Source organism: Nipponia nippon, unplaced genomic scaffold (assembly GCF_047370975.1).
Source record: "Nipponia nippon isolate SJK-2023a ecotype South Korea unplaced genomic scaffold, ASM4737097v1 scaffold_1, whole genome shotgun sequence".
In the NCBI taxonomy this organism is placed as follows: Eukaryota; Metazoa; Chordata; class Aves; order Pelecaniformes; family Threskiornithidae; genus Nipponia; species Nipponia nippon.
In genome coordinates, this window is record NW_028262290.1 from 4,269,882 (window position 1) to 4,285,672 (window position 15,791).

Genomic DNA, 15,791 nt, shown 5'->3' on the forward strand with positions numbered 1-15,791 from the left:
TTTCATTCCCTTTTATCTTTTATTTGAAAGAATACCACCTTTATTTGCTCTGCAAGCTCTCGTGGGCAGGGGACACATCTTGGTGCCTGCCAGCACAGCGTCCCTTGGCGCTGGGTTTTTGCGCAAGAGCAGCGGTGGCTCAGACCAAAAAATTTTGTTCTTGTTGCAGGTGGTGGCCGGGTGCAGGGGGGTACGAGAGGGTACAGGATCAGGCTGTGTCTATAGCCGTGCATGCAAAACTGGCGGCTCGGAGATACCCGCTTTTATCCCTAGATCTTTGCTGACACGTTGCCTTTGCAGAGCAGTGGTCCTGTGGCAACCAGGACTGTGCTTTTTGCTGGAGCTAAGGAGGTTTCTGGAAGGGGTTTCCAGGGAAAACCTTCTCTGCAGGACCTGAGCTCAGCGGGGTGAGCCAGGAGCTTGGCATGCTGGAGGTCTGCAGCGTGCCTGGGCACCATCGGACCTTGCAGCATCCCACGCAGGAGTAGGGCATTTTCCCATCTCCCTCCGCTTGCTCCGCGGCTTTTAATTATCCTGGCTGACACCCATCACATCTCTCCGTGTTATTAGTAGCCCTGGAGGGGCACTTAATACCTTCATGAAGCATCTCTGTCCCATCCTGCTGGAAAGGGGACAGCCCTGGAAGGGCTGTTTCAAGGGTTGGTTTCTGCTGGGGTGTGGTAGTGGTCAGGGCTGGTGAGGACGAGGAGCCATCCCAGGGTTTTCCATGCAGCACTGTCCTCATGGGCTGGTGACTACTTTCAAAAATGCTTTGGTGCCCGCCACAAGGGAGAGGGCCAGTGCTGTTGCCACCCCCCAGCAGCCTGTCACAATACATGTGACCCTGTCTCCATGGGGTGAAACATGTAGACCCAAGCAAGGGTGAGGTTGGTTTGGGAGGACAACCACTGAAAGCACAGGGTCTGGATGGTGGAGGAAGCTCAAGGACCCACAAACCCATCTCAGCCTGGTGGCATTAATTTGGAAGAACTGCCTTTCTCCAGTGCTTGGCTTCTGGGGTCAGTGGCTTGATGCCACCAGAGAAGACCTTTCCATGGGGCTCAGCACAGGCAGAGCATGTTCTCTTCTCTCCCATGTTGCCATTCCCCAGCCTGTCATGGAGCAGGGTGTACTTTCAACACTATCTGCAGGTCGAAATCCAGCCGTTGGGTAGATTCAGTCCCCTGGAGCCCCCTTCTTCGTCAACAAATGTCCATCAAAGCCACCGCAGCCGGTTGGCATTGGGGGTTGTGCAAGATGCGCCGATGACGCAGAGAAGTCTGCCAGTGCCCTTTGGTCAGGGCTGCCGTTGGCTTGATGAGGAGGTAGGACCAGGTGGCATAGGGACATCCTCACATCGGGTTGCCACCACCGAGCAGGGACATGCAAAATAGCAAAGTTCAGATCCAGTGGAAAATGAGGAGGTTGAAGATCAGGGGCCAAAACACCAGTGGTGGGGTAGGCGGTGGAAGAAATAAATGCAGGCTGCACCTCTCCCAGAAATAGCCTCCCTGGCACAGGCTGAAGCTGTACTATGAAGGGGAGGTCATGACAACCCCCCATGCCCTTCGTGGGGGGCTGCCACTGCCCACACTCCTGGTGCTTACCCCGTAAGAGGCATCGCTCCCCCGCCACGTTTTGCCATTCAGGCACCTGCCACAAGTATTAAATTTGCTCAAAATGCTTCAAGAAACCACAAGAAAAGACGAGCAGATGTTTAGCCATGCTGGAGGTTCAGGGTGGGAGCAGCGTGCGGTGGTGGCAGTTATTGAGGGGGGGACCACTGGGGTCGGCTTGCCCCCCTATGTGTGTTTTTGGGCAAGGATGCTGCTTTGGGATTTTTTTCTTTCCAAGGATGCTCTTGGGCAAGGCAGGAAGCCTGGAAATGCCCCATCAGATGCAGAATTGCTTTTTTTCCTGATTCCTCTGGCCAAAAGAAATCCCTGAAGGACGGCAGGGAGCTGGCCCCCAGTATTTGGGGTGCCTGACTTCCCTGTGTATCGGGTGCCGGAGCGTGGGGACCAGGCGTCCCCAAATGACCGAGCCTTCCTCCCTCCCAAAAAAAACCCTCCAGGGTGCACACTCTGCAGATTTGGGAGGCAGCCAGCCCAAACCCTGCTATTACAGTTCCCCGTGGAGTTGGCCTCTCTTTCCCCCCGCCGCACTCCCCCCTTTTTTTCCTCCTTTCCCTTCAAATCCAAGCCAGGAAAAGCCTCTGACGTCAGCACCGCGGCTGCGAGCTCCTCGCGGCTGCTGGGGGAAGGCAGCGGAGGGGATATCCCGGATCATAAAACCAGGATCTCGCTGCGAGCGGGGCCGCCGCCAGCCACCCGTGAGTCGTCCGCTGCCAGGGATGGGGTGGGAGGAATGGGTGGGGGACTGCATTCAGCTGGGGGGGTTCCTTTTCCCCCCCGTGCTGAACACGTGGTGCGTTTTTGTGTTTTTTATGAGCATCTTCTGGTGGCTGAATCTCTTATGCTGCAAGAAGGAGTTAGGTTAAAAAAAAATGCCATCCATGCACACCTGAAATTCAAGCTGCTTGGGGGTTATATGTGGGGTGAAACCTGAAATTGCAGCTAAAGGGCTGTTCAAGGGGTGCCTGGAGCATCTCGCGTTTCCTTCAGGGCATTGCCCCATGAGCACTGGACAGGAGAGGCAACCCCAGCACCGGTGGCCATCAGAGGCATCCTTGTGTGAGCACGGGGTCCATGCCCCATCGGGGTTGTGGACCGGCACCAAAGTGGGCAAGAGGGAAAAACAACTCCCAAAGGGCCGTTTCAGGCCCTCTCTTCAAAGAAAAAAGGTGCAAATAAAAGATAAAAAGGGGTCAATCATGATACCAGAGCCTCTGGTGCATTCACAGCTTGCACAATGCTGGGAAGACTGTGCTCTTCTTATCTGTCTGTCTGGCTCGCTGTCTCGTCTCCCCCATTCCTCCCTCTTTCCTGGTCTCCTGAGTGCCTCCTGCTTGTGAATCTCCACACTGATTTGCCAGCATCTTTCCCCACTGCCTAAATACCACCAAACTTCTTAAATCTGACTGGAGCTATAAAATCAGGGGCCGTACGGCTCTTTTCTGCAAATATATGTGTAAGTCGGCATTTACCACGCACCAAAAAGGATGTGGAGGAAGATGCATGACCTGGTTTATCTTGCAGGTGCATTTTAGTGGGCTGCTGAGAGCTCCCCGTCGCTCTCCCTCTGCACCCGTGCAATTTTAATCCTGCTTGCTGTTTTGCTCAGAAAACATCCTGTGCAGCAAAAGAAACAAAAAAATGACCTCTCAGAGTAAAAACCCCACGACGCTTCCCCGGCAGACGGTGCCAGGCGCTGCTCTGCTCCCAGCAGCAGATAACCCCGCAGCTGCTGCTGCCTCCCTGCAGTACCCGGCATGGCTTTTCCAGGACATCCCCGTCTGCTCTTCCCAGCTCTGCACCTGGAGCAGGACGTGCCGGTGGCTGCTTACACCTCTGCCCCCAGACACTGGCTCCTGCGGGGTGTTTTGTTTCCGTCGCTCTCCTCCCGGACCTTTCCTGTTTCCTTCCGTGCAGATGCAGCCGGAGGAAATCTCAGCGCGTTGGCTTTCCTCTGGCCGGGTCCCAGCTGCAATCGTGGGCTGGGGACAGCGCTGTGGCTCTCTGTGTCTTGGGACCTATCCTCCCTGGCAGTGGTGCTGGTGCTGGTGGCAATGGTGGCAATGGTGGCAGTGGTGGTGCTGCTCATGCTGGTGGCAGTGGTGATGGTGGTGACAGTGGTGGTGCTGCTCGTGCTGGTGGCAGTAGTGATGGTGGTGACAGTGGTGGTGCTGCTGGTGCTGGTGGTGGTGCTGGTGGGTCTCCTTGTGCATGCAACCAAGCCTCTTAGACCGGCTCCTCGTTGCGGAGGTGAGATTGCAAGCAGAGAGAGTCGGACTTGATCAGCCGTAAGGGGAAAGAGCCAGGCGGTGTCTTGCTACGTGGGCTGAAACCAGGAGAGAGGTCGAGCAAATGTAACACAGATGGGTGTTTTGTTAGATTTTTCTGAAGGTGAACTTTGAACGGGAGATGTGCTCACTCAGGAGATAGCTATATTTATATACGGGTAAGATACATATTGTTTGGGTGAGTAAGAGCCTTTGTTCCAAGTCCCGCTGCTAAAGCCCACGTGGAGTGACAATTTGGCTCTGCAAAGCTTCCTTTTCCTTTGCTTGGGGAGTTGCTGTGCTTAGGAAAAACTGACTTCACCAGCTGCATCCCACTAGCCTGAGTACCAGCAGCATAGCTGTCAAGTCTGGCATCTGCTCACTGGTCCAGCCAAGCCCTTCCGTTAACTGCAGCGAAGAAGACCTGGCCTTTATTTTGCACTGAGATGCTGGAAGGAAGAGCAGCCCCATCCCTGCCATTGAAGGGTCCGTCTCTGGATGTCTGGGATGAGGCCAAGGTGTGTGTAATAGAGCCACCGTGCTGCAAAGGAATAATTAGGAGAGCCCCATGATCCCCTCTGCTTTGGGGTGATGGCTCAGTGGTCCCCATCCCCTGGAGCAGCATCCTCCATTTCCACACTGGAGTGCATTTGCCCTGGATCTTCGCCAGGCTCTTGACTGCAAAACTTCTTGGGGAAGAACCAGAAACTTCCACAATCATGGCAAAAAACGTTGTCGCAGCTTGCATGGTACATTTGTCTTTTGCTGGCTTTGCAAGGAAGAAGCCCGCCGCGTCACACCACTCCAGCTGGAAAACTAATGCTTGTAGAAATTCAAAGGCAAACGTCGCCAGTGAAGCTTTGAGATGATGGGGTGGCAGCGATGGTCACATTGCGGGGAGGTGGCCCCCATCCCTCCCCAGCCTTGGGCATGGGAGGGGGGCGGTGGCAGCAGGGTACCCAGCTCCTCCAGTCACCCATGCTGGATTTCCTTCGTTGGGCTTTACCCCAGTGGGTTTGAGCCTGACAGACCAGTGCTGCACCGCTGAGCATCCTCATCCAGGGTTGGGTTACTTACTTGCTTACTGCATCCTCACGTGCTTCATCCAGATCCCCTGTAGCACTCAAGTCAGAAGGATTTATTCATTTGGCAGGTTATTAAAATTAGCTGAAATACCCTTTTCTACATTGTTCTGCCATGCTTAATACGGTGATCAGCATTGCAGCCTGTAGAGCTGGGGATGATTTGCAATTAAATACCCATTAGGGATTTATGGGCTTCGGGGCTCAATTGCTGGGATGTGCAATTGCCAAAATACTTGAAACGCTTCCACGGGAGAAGAGTCCTTGTGGGAAAGGAGCACTCGCTGTTCTCGTATGCAGGCGGTTCCCAGTGAACCTCTGTTACTGGCAGCGAGCACACCCAAGCCAATAAAAAATTACATGGTATCCAGAGCGCCGATGGAGCATGAGCTGTGTGTTGGATGATGATGAGGAGCAAGCTACTGCTCCCGGCGTGCAGTACTGGCGGTGCTCGCAGCAGCTCCCAGTCCCACAGGGTTGTTCAGCGGGTGGGTTTAATCCGGGACACGATTAAACGTGGGCATGGTTTGTATTAACACGACCCTGCAGCCGGTTGAAACAGGGTATGAGGTTGTTTGGAGTGGGAAAAGTTATTTTTTGCTGCTTTTCCTTGTGCACTGCCAGCACCTCTCATGCTAGTGCATTGAGCCCGAAGGGGCAGAAGGTAAGGTGTCGTTAAACGCGGTGGATGTTGAAAGAGCCAAGATCCAAAGGTGTTAAAAGGAAAAGCAGAATATCCTCAGGTCCTTTGTTTCAGAGAAACTGGGTTTGCAAGGGGATGATCTGGAGAAATACTTGCTTTCCAGCAGCTCTTCCCTTTGAGCAGGCATCTGTGGCTGCCCATCCCTTTGGAGGGTTTTAACCTCTTTTTTCCTTGAAGCAAATGGAGAAGGAAGGAAAAAGCTTGCTGAGAGGGTTGCCAGCAGGTTTTTCTTGGGAAACATTCACTCGCTGGGTTGCTGGCTCTTTTTGTGGCCACAGTGGCCCACAGATCAGTGGCTGGACCTGTAGGAGCCACAAAGCCAAAACCAGCCCAAAATTACCCTCCAGAAATACCATTTCTTACCTGGCCATGGTGAGCTCATCTCGGGGGGGAGCAGACCCCGCAAGCGAAGCGATGGGTGGGAATATCACTGGAAAAGCATGGCGAGCCCCGGGGTGAGAGCTGGTTTCCCATCCCATCTTGCAGGAGCATTGCAAGCTTTGAGCAAAGATCCCAGCTGCCATGGTCCAGCTGGGGAGGGTGAGCTGCCCTGGGGGGGGGGGGTCAGCATCACCTGGGGGGTGAGCTGCTCTGAATCAGAACTAAAATGCTGCTGGGAGGCAGCTCCTGCCTTGTTCCCATCCCTCAGCTGAGCTTCCAGCCTCCATCAGCTGCTAAAATATGATTTTCTCAGTTGGTACTGGAAAATCCCCCCTGGGATGTCCCGCTCATCCCCTGCAGCCCAGGCAGGGTTTGAACTTCGCAGAGCATCCTAGCAGGGCGCATTATTATTCTCCTTCAGCATCCTTAAAAAAAAAAAACCCAAACCAATGCACCCTAACCAAAGGAGCCCACGGCTTGATGCTGCTCGACCACGAGTCACCATCGCAAACCACAGAGCTGGTGCTGTCCCATCTTCTCCTGTCTCTGGGGTAGCGTTACCTGATTTTTTTATGGGAAAAAAAATGAGTCAGGAGTGATGGGATGTGCTTGACAAGGGGGTTCGGGGCAACTCAGGGGGACAGGGATGAAGGAGGGTCTGCAGAGGAGCTGGGGAGGGCTCAGTGCTGAAACCCCCTTGAGCTTTGGCTCTTTCCCAGCTCCTAGGCCCCTCTAAGCTCCTTTCCAAAATCCTGGCTGTAAAACCATGGGCACAGAGATGCCCTGTGCACTGGGGCAGCGCCAGGGCTCGCACATGCTGCCAATAGTAAATAATTAGTGCCCTGCCAGCGGGAAAGTCCACGATTTTAGCAGCCAAGCTGGGCACGTTTAGGAGAGCAGCCCCGCTTCCCCTTGCCACCTCGCCTGGCTTTTTTTTTTTCCTTTGCTATTTGATTTTTTTACTATTTGATTTTTTTTCATTCCCGGGGACCACTGGTGAAGCAGGAGCCGGCGAACAGGTTGTAAATGATGCTCAGGCACAGAGGAGCCTGGCAACAGCACCTGGGCGGTGTGATGAGCTTAGTCGGTCCTCAGCACACCTCCCTGCTCCCACCTTGTCTTGATGCATGGGGATAAAACAACCCGGAGGGGAAAGTTTCTGGGCACTGGGGCATCGGGAGGAGAAGCGAGGGGGTGCATGCCAGCCCGACTCGGGTTACTTATGTGCTTATGGTCTATTTTGAGGCTCTGGCCACGTGGCGCTAAGCAGCCGCTGACCCAGGGAAGGGACCAGCTTCAAAACAAGAGTCCAGAGGGTAAGGACCTGGGGAAGCAAAGGACTGGGTTTCTTTCGACTCTGAGCGGGGCTGGCAGCACCCTTGCTTCCCCCCTGAGCCCGTTGTCTCTTGGGTTTTGGCATTTCTACAGTGGGAATTGATTTCTTGTTTAATTCTTCCCACTGCCATCCTTGAAGGTATCCTGGGGCAGGTTGCGAGCCCAGGGTACTTTAGAGGGAGAGATGCGCTGGCGGTGATGGGGATGTGGATGAGCGAGCAGCCGTCACCAGCGTTGGCGAAACCGCTTGCCTACAACCTCCTCCTCTGGTCTCCTCCCCAAGAAAGCTCATTTGCAGGCAGCTTAGTTGGCCTAAGAGCATTAGAGGTGCATTTGGTGGACATTAGCTGCTCAAGCAGCACCGGGAGCATGTGGCCGATTAGGGGCAGCAGTGGCTGGTGTCGGGCAGAGCGCTGCATTCAGGGTGGAAATACTCGCCGTGCTGCCCCGTGCATTTTGGGGACCCAAAGGTGAGGTGTGGGGGGACGGGATGGGTGCTGGGGGGTCAGCTCTCATGGCTCGGGTGCTTAAATATACCAGCCGGGTGCTGGTGTTGGGTGGCGTGAGAGCAAGCCCATGTGCTTTTCCCTTTCACTGGGGGGGAGTATGTGTTGCCCCCTCCCACTTTCCAGTGCCATTTCAGCTTTTCAGACAATATTTCAGTTTTTTCTTTAAATACTGCCTCGCTTTCTAATCTGCTGTCTCCTGCAAAGATGAGCATGGTCAGGGATGCTCATGCGGGATGCGGTGGGTGCTGGTGCATTCCGGGGCACCGTGTCATCGTCCCCGCGCACCGGCCAGGGCCTTCCTTGGAGCCAGCCTGGAGAGGAGGACACACTCACCACCATGTTTCCCTTTCCCTCCCCTGCAGCCTTGCTCTCCGCTGGGATTTATGGAGGTGCTGAGGACCAGCTCTGAGCCCCGTAGCCCCCGGCAGCCCGCCCCGTGAAGCAGCGACCGGCCGCCTCGCCTCGTCTCGCCCGGCATCCCAACCCTCCGACTCAACCATTCAAGGCTCCTGTGCATGGATCGCCCCAGCGAGGGACCGCTGCCGGACGCCGCCGACGCCGCCCCGTAGGCTCCCGGCCCCCCCTGCCACCCCCAAGTACTCCACATACCCCGATGGGGTAACGTGACGGGGGTCACCCTCCCGCCACCGCCACCCCCCATATGCAGAGGCCTTTCTAGAGCGCCAGGGAGCGCGCGGCACCGGAGGTGGAAGCCGCTCGCCGTCGCACACACGCCGAGGACGCCGACACTACAGCAAAGGGATTTTTTTCTTTAATTATTATTATTATTATCATTAATATTATTTTTTCCCATCTGGCTTTTTCCCCCGGGGGCTTGCAGTGTGTCAAGGAAGCCGGCGCGCTCCCAGGAGCTGAGATTATTTGCACAACGTCTGTATGTTGAGTTCTCGATCCTGTTTTATTTTTATTTTTTAAGCGCAGAGGGGCTGTTGTGGTTTTTTTTTTTTCCCCTCCGTGCCACGCTTTTCGTGGATTTTTCCCCCACCACCATCAGCACCACCTCACCCTCCTCCCGTCCCGCCATGGCCCGGATGAACCGCCCTGCGCCGGTGGAGGTCTGCTACAAAAACATGAGGTTCCTGATCACCCACAACCCCACCAACGCCACACTCAGCACCTTCTTAGAGGTAAGGAGGGGAGGCTGGAAGAGAGGGACTGGGACCCAGCTGCACATTTTGGGGCTAAAAGCCAATGTTGAGATGCAACAGGGATCAGTCCTCTGTAGGATGAGGTGGTGGCAAGTCCACTTTTGTACCTTGATCCCGGTGGCATCCTGGCATGGTGGATCAGATCACCACTGGCTTTTTAGGGCAGGACATTCAGGGGGACCCCAAGCACGGTGTTTGGGCGCAGCGGAGATGGAGCAGAGTTTCCCTGTTCCTGTTGCATCCCCTGCCCCCTCCACCAGCAGATCACATCAAGGGCCTTTGCAGTGATGCACATGGATGTACACAACCTCCCTTGCATCCCCCAGCACCTCAATAAGGACTTGTCATCCCAAATATCCCAGCATCTTTCCAATGTCTGGAGTGTGTTGGGTGGTGCACAAGGAGCTGGAGGGCTCAGTGTTGCATGAGCCAGCGACAGTGCCCTGCCTGGGAGCGCTGCCTCCGGCACTGGCAGCAGCCAGCAGTTAGGGGGGATTAATGGATGCATGTCTGCAGACCAGGGCAAAAGGCTTTAACTTACTCTTTTTATCAATGCCTGGGGGAAAGGCAACATCCTGCAGGCTCGGTCGAGCAGGCACAAGCAGCTTCTGCCTACAAGGAGGCATTCTGGGATGTTGTTGCATTCATGGGGGCACCTGGGGCTGTGTGTGAGCCTGGCAAAGGGTTTTTTTGCCTTAGATCTAAACCACCTTGAGGTCTGATATACTGGCACCAGAGGCATCCTCTGAGCTCAAGGAAACCTTCCCAATACACACCCGAAAAAACAAGTATGAGTGCCACCGGCTCAGAGAGCCACAGGAAGGTGGTTGGGATTTGGGGATGGCCACCCGATACCCTGCATGCGGCACACAAGGTGATGGGGATGGCACAGTGGGAAGGGGAGAAATTCCCCTTTCCTCCAGCTTCTTAGATTTTTGGCTGAGCTGCCACATGTGCAGGGGTTTGCTGTGGTCTGGCAAGCGCACATGGGGAACGAAGGGGATGGATCATTGAAGGGGACGGTCTCATGCGGTGCTTGGTGGGGCCAGTACACTGGCACATAATCTGGGGGCAATCCGTGCGGCGGGCGATAAGCCACGCTGGAAACAGCCCAAGTTTCACGCCCAAGCCTGTGGCACATTGGAGTGATGATGGGATACAGCAAGGAGGACAAGAAGCAGCCCCTGAACAATCTGCAAGATGCTGAGTGCGGTTGGCGGGGTGCGCTACAACCCCCCCAGCCGCCTCTGTTCCTTTCTGCAGCAGGAGTTACGATCTCACTGGGCACAAATAATTACTCCTTTGGGGGTTTTGCACCCGTGTCAGGGATGTTTCTTTGCCTGGGGTGTAAAGTCCCTGCTGGTGCGGCCATTGGGGCTTGAAAATAAACATCCCCACTGGCGCTCGTGACTCCACGGAGTCGTGAAGGTGCTGGGTAGAAATCCTACCATGGCCACGCAGGTTTGGTGCCCTGGGATTTAGTGTTTCCTTGTGTTTCCCAGGCTGGATGGACCACAGAGGGGTGGTGCTCAAGGGTCCAGAGATGGGGCACGGCACTGTTTTAGGGTCCATAGGGGTCCGTGTGGTCATAGCAGAGCTTGGATATGTTGGGGTTAACTGCGGTGTGACTGGCAGGGTTTTTTCAGACCCTTCCTTCTCCTTCCCTCCCCAGGACCTGAAGAAGTACGGTGCCACCACGGTGGTGCGAGTGTGCGAAGTGACCTACGACAAGACCCCCCTGGAGAAGGATGGCATCACCGTCATGGTAGGTGGGCAGTGGGCGCCGGGGGGGGGGGGGAGGGGGTGTGCCCGCCTCCCCTGCTTAAATATCCCCATCCCTGGGGTCTGCTAAACACCCACCGTTTCGGATAGACTGAATCGGCATTGTGCTTGCCCAGGAGCAGGGTTTGAAGCCCAACTTCATCCTCGGGGTGAGGCAGGCGAGCTCCCTGCTCCCCAGGCTGAGATGGGGCTGGTGCTTTAAAAAAAGAAAGCGCAGCCCACGCACCCGAAACTGTGACTCGTGGCTGAGTCAGCAGCTGCCTTCCCTGCCTGTCGCTCGGGCTTTAAAGCATCCAGGGGATGAGATCGCCTGATCCCTCGTGGAAGATGCACGTGGTTCCCGTTACCCCGGCGTTATCTTATCCGGGGAAGGGGGGGGGTGCAGGATTTTTGCTCTTCTAGCAGCCGGCTGGTGCAGCCTGGGGGGATGCAAGGGAGCAGGCAGCAAGCAGGAAAAGGCAAGGAGGCAGAGCAGGCAGCTGCCTGGGCTGCATCTTGGCTGATCAGTAATTGGAGATGATGTCAGGCGTGATTACCCTGCCAGGGAGTTCAGCTCCAGCTGGAGCGTGAGGCTCTGCTCGTTATTTAGGAAAGGGTTTGGAAGTGCCTCATGTCTCCTGGGGTGGTCCTCTGTGTGTAGGTCCTCTCTATATGGTTCTCTCTGTATAATGTATATCTTGTAGAGATAGCTATATCCTAGATCCTCTGAGATATAGGTAGATAATAGAACCTATGTCTCTCTAAATACAGATCCTCCAGATGCAGATTTCTTTAGATACAGATGCTATGTCTCTATAGGATATATCTTATAGAGAAAGATAACTGTATCCTACATATAGGATGTGTATGTAGGAGGTCATCTCTGCTCTCTTACAGACCAAATTCTGCCTTTTACCCTGTTTCTGGCTGGAGTCCTTCAGTCTGAGTTTCTATATCTCAGATACACATCCCTCTCTACATATCTTATACAGAGAGATAGCTATATCTAGAATATATTTTATATTGGACTTGATGATCTTAAGGATTTTTTCCAACCTTAACGATTCTATGATTCTATATAGGGGGATATCTATATCTTAGACATAGAAACTATGCAAGATACTATATAGAAACTATATAGTTTCTGTATATAAGATACAGGTTTCTATAATGATATAGAAACTACACAAGATATGTAGAGCAATATCTATATCCTGTGTATCTATGGATAGATATATCTATGCAGATACAGACATATCTCTCTATACATATCTCTATATACCTATATCAAATATATAGAATACAATCACAGAATGGTTTGGGTTGGAAGGGACCTTTAAAGGACATCTAGTCCAACCCCCCTGCAATGAGCAGGGACATCTTCAGCCAGATCAGGTTGCTCAGAGCCCCGTCCAGCCTGACCTTGAATATTTCCAGGGATGGGGCATCTACCACCTCTCTGGGCAACCTGTGCCAGTGTTTCACCACCCTCATCATGAAAAATGTCTTCGTTACATCTAGTTTGAATATCTATATCTATATCTATATCTATATATATGTGGCGTCCCTGCCACATTGCCTGGGCAGCACTCGGTGCTTCGGCAGCTCTGCCAGCAGGTCGAAGATGGGGCAGAAATCCTGCTGGGAAATCAGCGCTGTGCATGTTTCACTGTAGGAAGGTTTATGGTGCAGGATGGATATGCTGTATTGGGTATACCAATGCTGCTTAATGTCTTCATTGATGGCGTAGATGGTGGGATTGCATGCAGCCTGAACACGTTTGTGGATGACACCAAGCTGAGTGGTGCAGTTGATACACTTGAAGGAAGGGATGTCATCCAGAGGGACCTTGACAGGCTTGAGGAGTGAGACCATAAGAACCTCATGTAGTTCAACAAGGCCAAGTGCAAGGTCCTGCACCTGGGTCAGGGCAGTACAGACTGGGTAATGAATGGATGGAGAGCAGCCCTGCGGAGAAGGGCTTGGGGCTAGTGGTGGATGAAAAATGGGACATGAGCCAGCAATGTGCACTCATAACCGAGAAAACCAGTTGTATCCTGGTCTGCATGCAAAGAAGCGTGGCCAGCAGGTCAAGGGAGGTGATTCTCCCTCTCTACTCCACTCTGGTGAGATCCTATCTGGAGTATTGCATCCAGCTCAGGGGACCCGAGCACGAGAAAGACATGGACCTGTTGGAGCGGGTCCAGAGGAAGCCATGAAAGTGGTTCAGAGGGCTGGAACACCTCTGCTGTGAAGAAAGGCTGAGAGAGTTGGGGTTGGAGAAGCCTGGAGAAGAGAAGGCTCCAGGGAGACCTTATTGCGGCCTTTCGATATATATAAAGGGGGCTTATAAGAAAGATGGAGAAAGACTTTATATCCAGGTCTGCAGTAACAGGACAAGAGGCAACAGTTTTAAACTGAAAGAGGGTAGGTTTAGATTGGACATAAAGAATTTTTTTACAATAAGGGTGATGAGACATTGGACTAGATTGTCCAGAGAGTTGTGGCTGCCCCATCATTGGAAGTGTTCAAGGTCAGGCTGGTCAGGGCTTTGAGCAACCTGATCTAATGAAAGATGTCCCTGCCCATGGCAGGGAGGTTGGAACTAGGTGATCTTTGAAGGTCCCTTCCAACCCAAACCATTCTGTAATTCGATGATTTTGTGATACGGTGTGTCATCCCCGCTGCGAGCCCGGTGACCCGCGCTCATGGCTGAAGCAGTGCTTTCCAGGCACCACGGGGAGGACATGATCTTGTAGGACAGGCACGGGCTGTGCAGGGTGGGCTGGCTCAAGCATTAGGGGACCCTGAAGCCCAGCACGCTCCTTTCCTAGCAAAGCCACACTGAAATCACATTACGGGTTTAAAGACTGAAGTGAAGCTCAGCAGCTTCTTTTGCCATCTTACACCAAGGATGACTCCAGCACAGCAGCTTAGTGACTCACTCCTCAAACATGAGGATTACAGCCCCATGCTTCTCACTCACTGGGGATCACATCCCCTCCAAGCCCCTCCAAGCGATGCTCCCCTGCCATTCCCCTGTCCCACTGCTGCGTAGCCAGTGGCCGCATTCCTCCTGCCAAATCCATTCTGGGAGAGAATTCCCCATTTTGGGAGAGACATACAGCCTCAACTGACTACCGGTGCCCATGAGGAGAGACCATCCCTTCCCCAAACTGCTGCAGCAGTCGCAGGCAAGGGGGTGACACTTTTCCCCCGTCACAGAGCCAAGGGCCGCGGCGTGCTTAACGCAGCACCCATTTTATCCACTTCATCACTGAGCTCTGATGTTGAGTCCACCACATCAGGCCCTGAGATTTCAGCCATCTCCAAGCCACCTTTGCTCAAATTTCCTACAAAGTGGCTCTGCGCTCCCAAGTGCTGGATTTAGACGGGAGCTGGCAGGGGGATGGATGGGGATTGCAGCTCCTCAGAGCTCAGTGCAGTCATCCGAACGGGGAGGAGGCAGGCGATGGCCGCTGTGGTGCACAGAGGCAGGAGGACATGGGGACCATGTTGCAGGTCCTCTAGGTGCTCCTGAAGGCTGAACATGTCCATAGGAGGTGGGAGGACCCCAGATCTAGACGCATATCGCTGCTACATCCCCATGGAGCTGCGCTACGAGCCCGGTTGCTGGCACACACACCCGCCTCCCCGCTGCCGAGGTCCAAAACACCATCACCCTGAGTAAAAGCAATCCCCTGAGTTTTTCCCCAGGATCTGACAGTGTTTCTCTCTTCCCCTGACCTTGCCCCTGCCTTGCAGGATTGGCCGTTCGATGATGGAGCGCCTCCTCCCAGCAAGATAGTGGAAGATTGGCTCAACTTGCTGAAGACCAAGTTCTGCGAAGACCCCGGCTGCTGCGTGGCCGTGCACTGCGTGGCCGGCCTGGGGCGGTAAGTCAGAGCCCAGCACCCCAGCTGCCACCCCACCCATGAAGGGAGAAGAGGGAAAACCTTGCCTGCTCTCCTCCTTCCACCTTAGAGCAGGGGTTTGGCATGCAGAAGAGACCTTAGTGGGAATAGGCATAGACGGGGGGCTGCTGCCTGAGCTCCTCCTTGCACTTCTTACGGCCAAATCCTGGACTCCTGGGGGGACCCGGGTTGCTCGGTGCTGTCCTGCCAGCCCCCCATGGCAATTTTGCTTTTGCTCAGAGCTTGTCATGGAAATACTGCAGAATGCTTCCCATTACAACTGGGAGCCACTGCTTTTCAAGAGCTGCTGTGTTTTGCTGCTCCCCCCACTGCAGGTCAGGTTTTGCATGTGTATTTACATGCACTTTTCCGATAGATTTGCCTCCAAAGTCCTCGTCCTCATTAGAAGAGCAGCAAACAGCTGCCAGCCCCATCCTGGGGTTTTGCCCCTAAAATCAGCTGTTCCTTGGGGCAGCGCTTGCAGCCAAATGGAAAGAAATTACAAACTAAAAGCCAGCGCTGGCAATTGCCGGCAATGCCACCATTACAGCCCCGTGGCTTGTCCCCTCGCCCCAGGATGGGGTGTCAGCTTCTGGGCCACGTGGCTGGGGAGTGACCGCCACTGCCATTGCCTTTCAGCGCTCCCGTCCTCGTCGCGCTGGCCTTGATTGAGAGCGGGATGAAGTACGAAGACGCCATCCAGTTCATCCGACAGTAAGTCGAGCGGTGTTTCGGTGTCAGGGGAGAAAGCAGTCCCTCTCCAAGGGAACGGAGAGATCTGGTGTGCCTCAGGGATTTTTGGGGGTGCCGGGGTAGCTTTTCTCTCCTTTTGGCATGGAAGAAAAGGGAGGAGGCCAGCACCAAGAACCCTGTGCCTTTGTGTAGGGCTGCGGGAGACTGAGGAGGTATCCGGGAGCATCCCTGGGGGGCTTTGGCAGGCACCCCGCTTTGGGCAGCCTCCCCACGTGTTTCTTCCCTGGCTCTCCGTGTCCTAAGACTCTCAGGGCTGATGAGCAAGAAAAGCTGCTGGGGTCAG

The 15,791-nt window shown here is 54.2% G+C and overlaps 1 protein-coding gene across 1 annotated transcript in view; it reads left to right on the forward strand.

Moving 5' to 3' along the window:
- The window catches only part of PTP4A3 (protein tyrosine phosphatase 4A3), a 47,923-nt gene that overhangs the window by 27,146 nt on the left and 4,986 nt on the right, over nucleotides 1-15,791 (forward strand). The window contains exons 2-5 of the mRNA XM_087740610.1: nucleotides 8,274-9,059; nucleotides 10,753-10,845; nucleotides 14,607-14,737; nucleotides 15,395-15,469. Of these exons, the coding sequence (XP_087596736.1) occupies nucleotides 8,955-9,059; nucleotides 10,753-10,845; nucleotides 14,607-14,737; nucleotides 15,395-15,469 (404 nt within the window). The 5' untranslated portion in view covers nucleotides 8,274-8,954. The remainder of the gene's footprint in view (nucleotides 1-8,273; nucleotides 9,060-10,752; nucleotides 10,846-14,606; nucleotides 14,738-15,394; nucleotides 15,470-15,791) is intronic.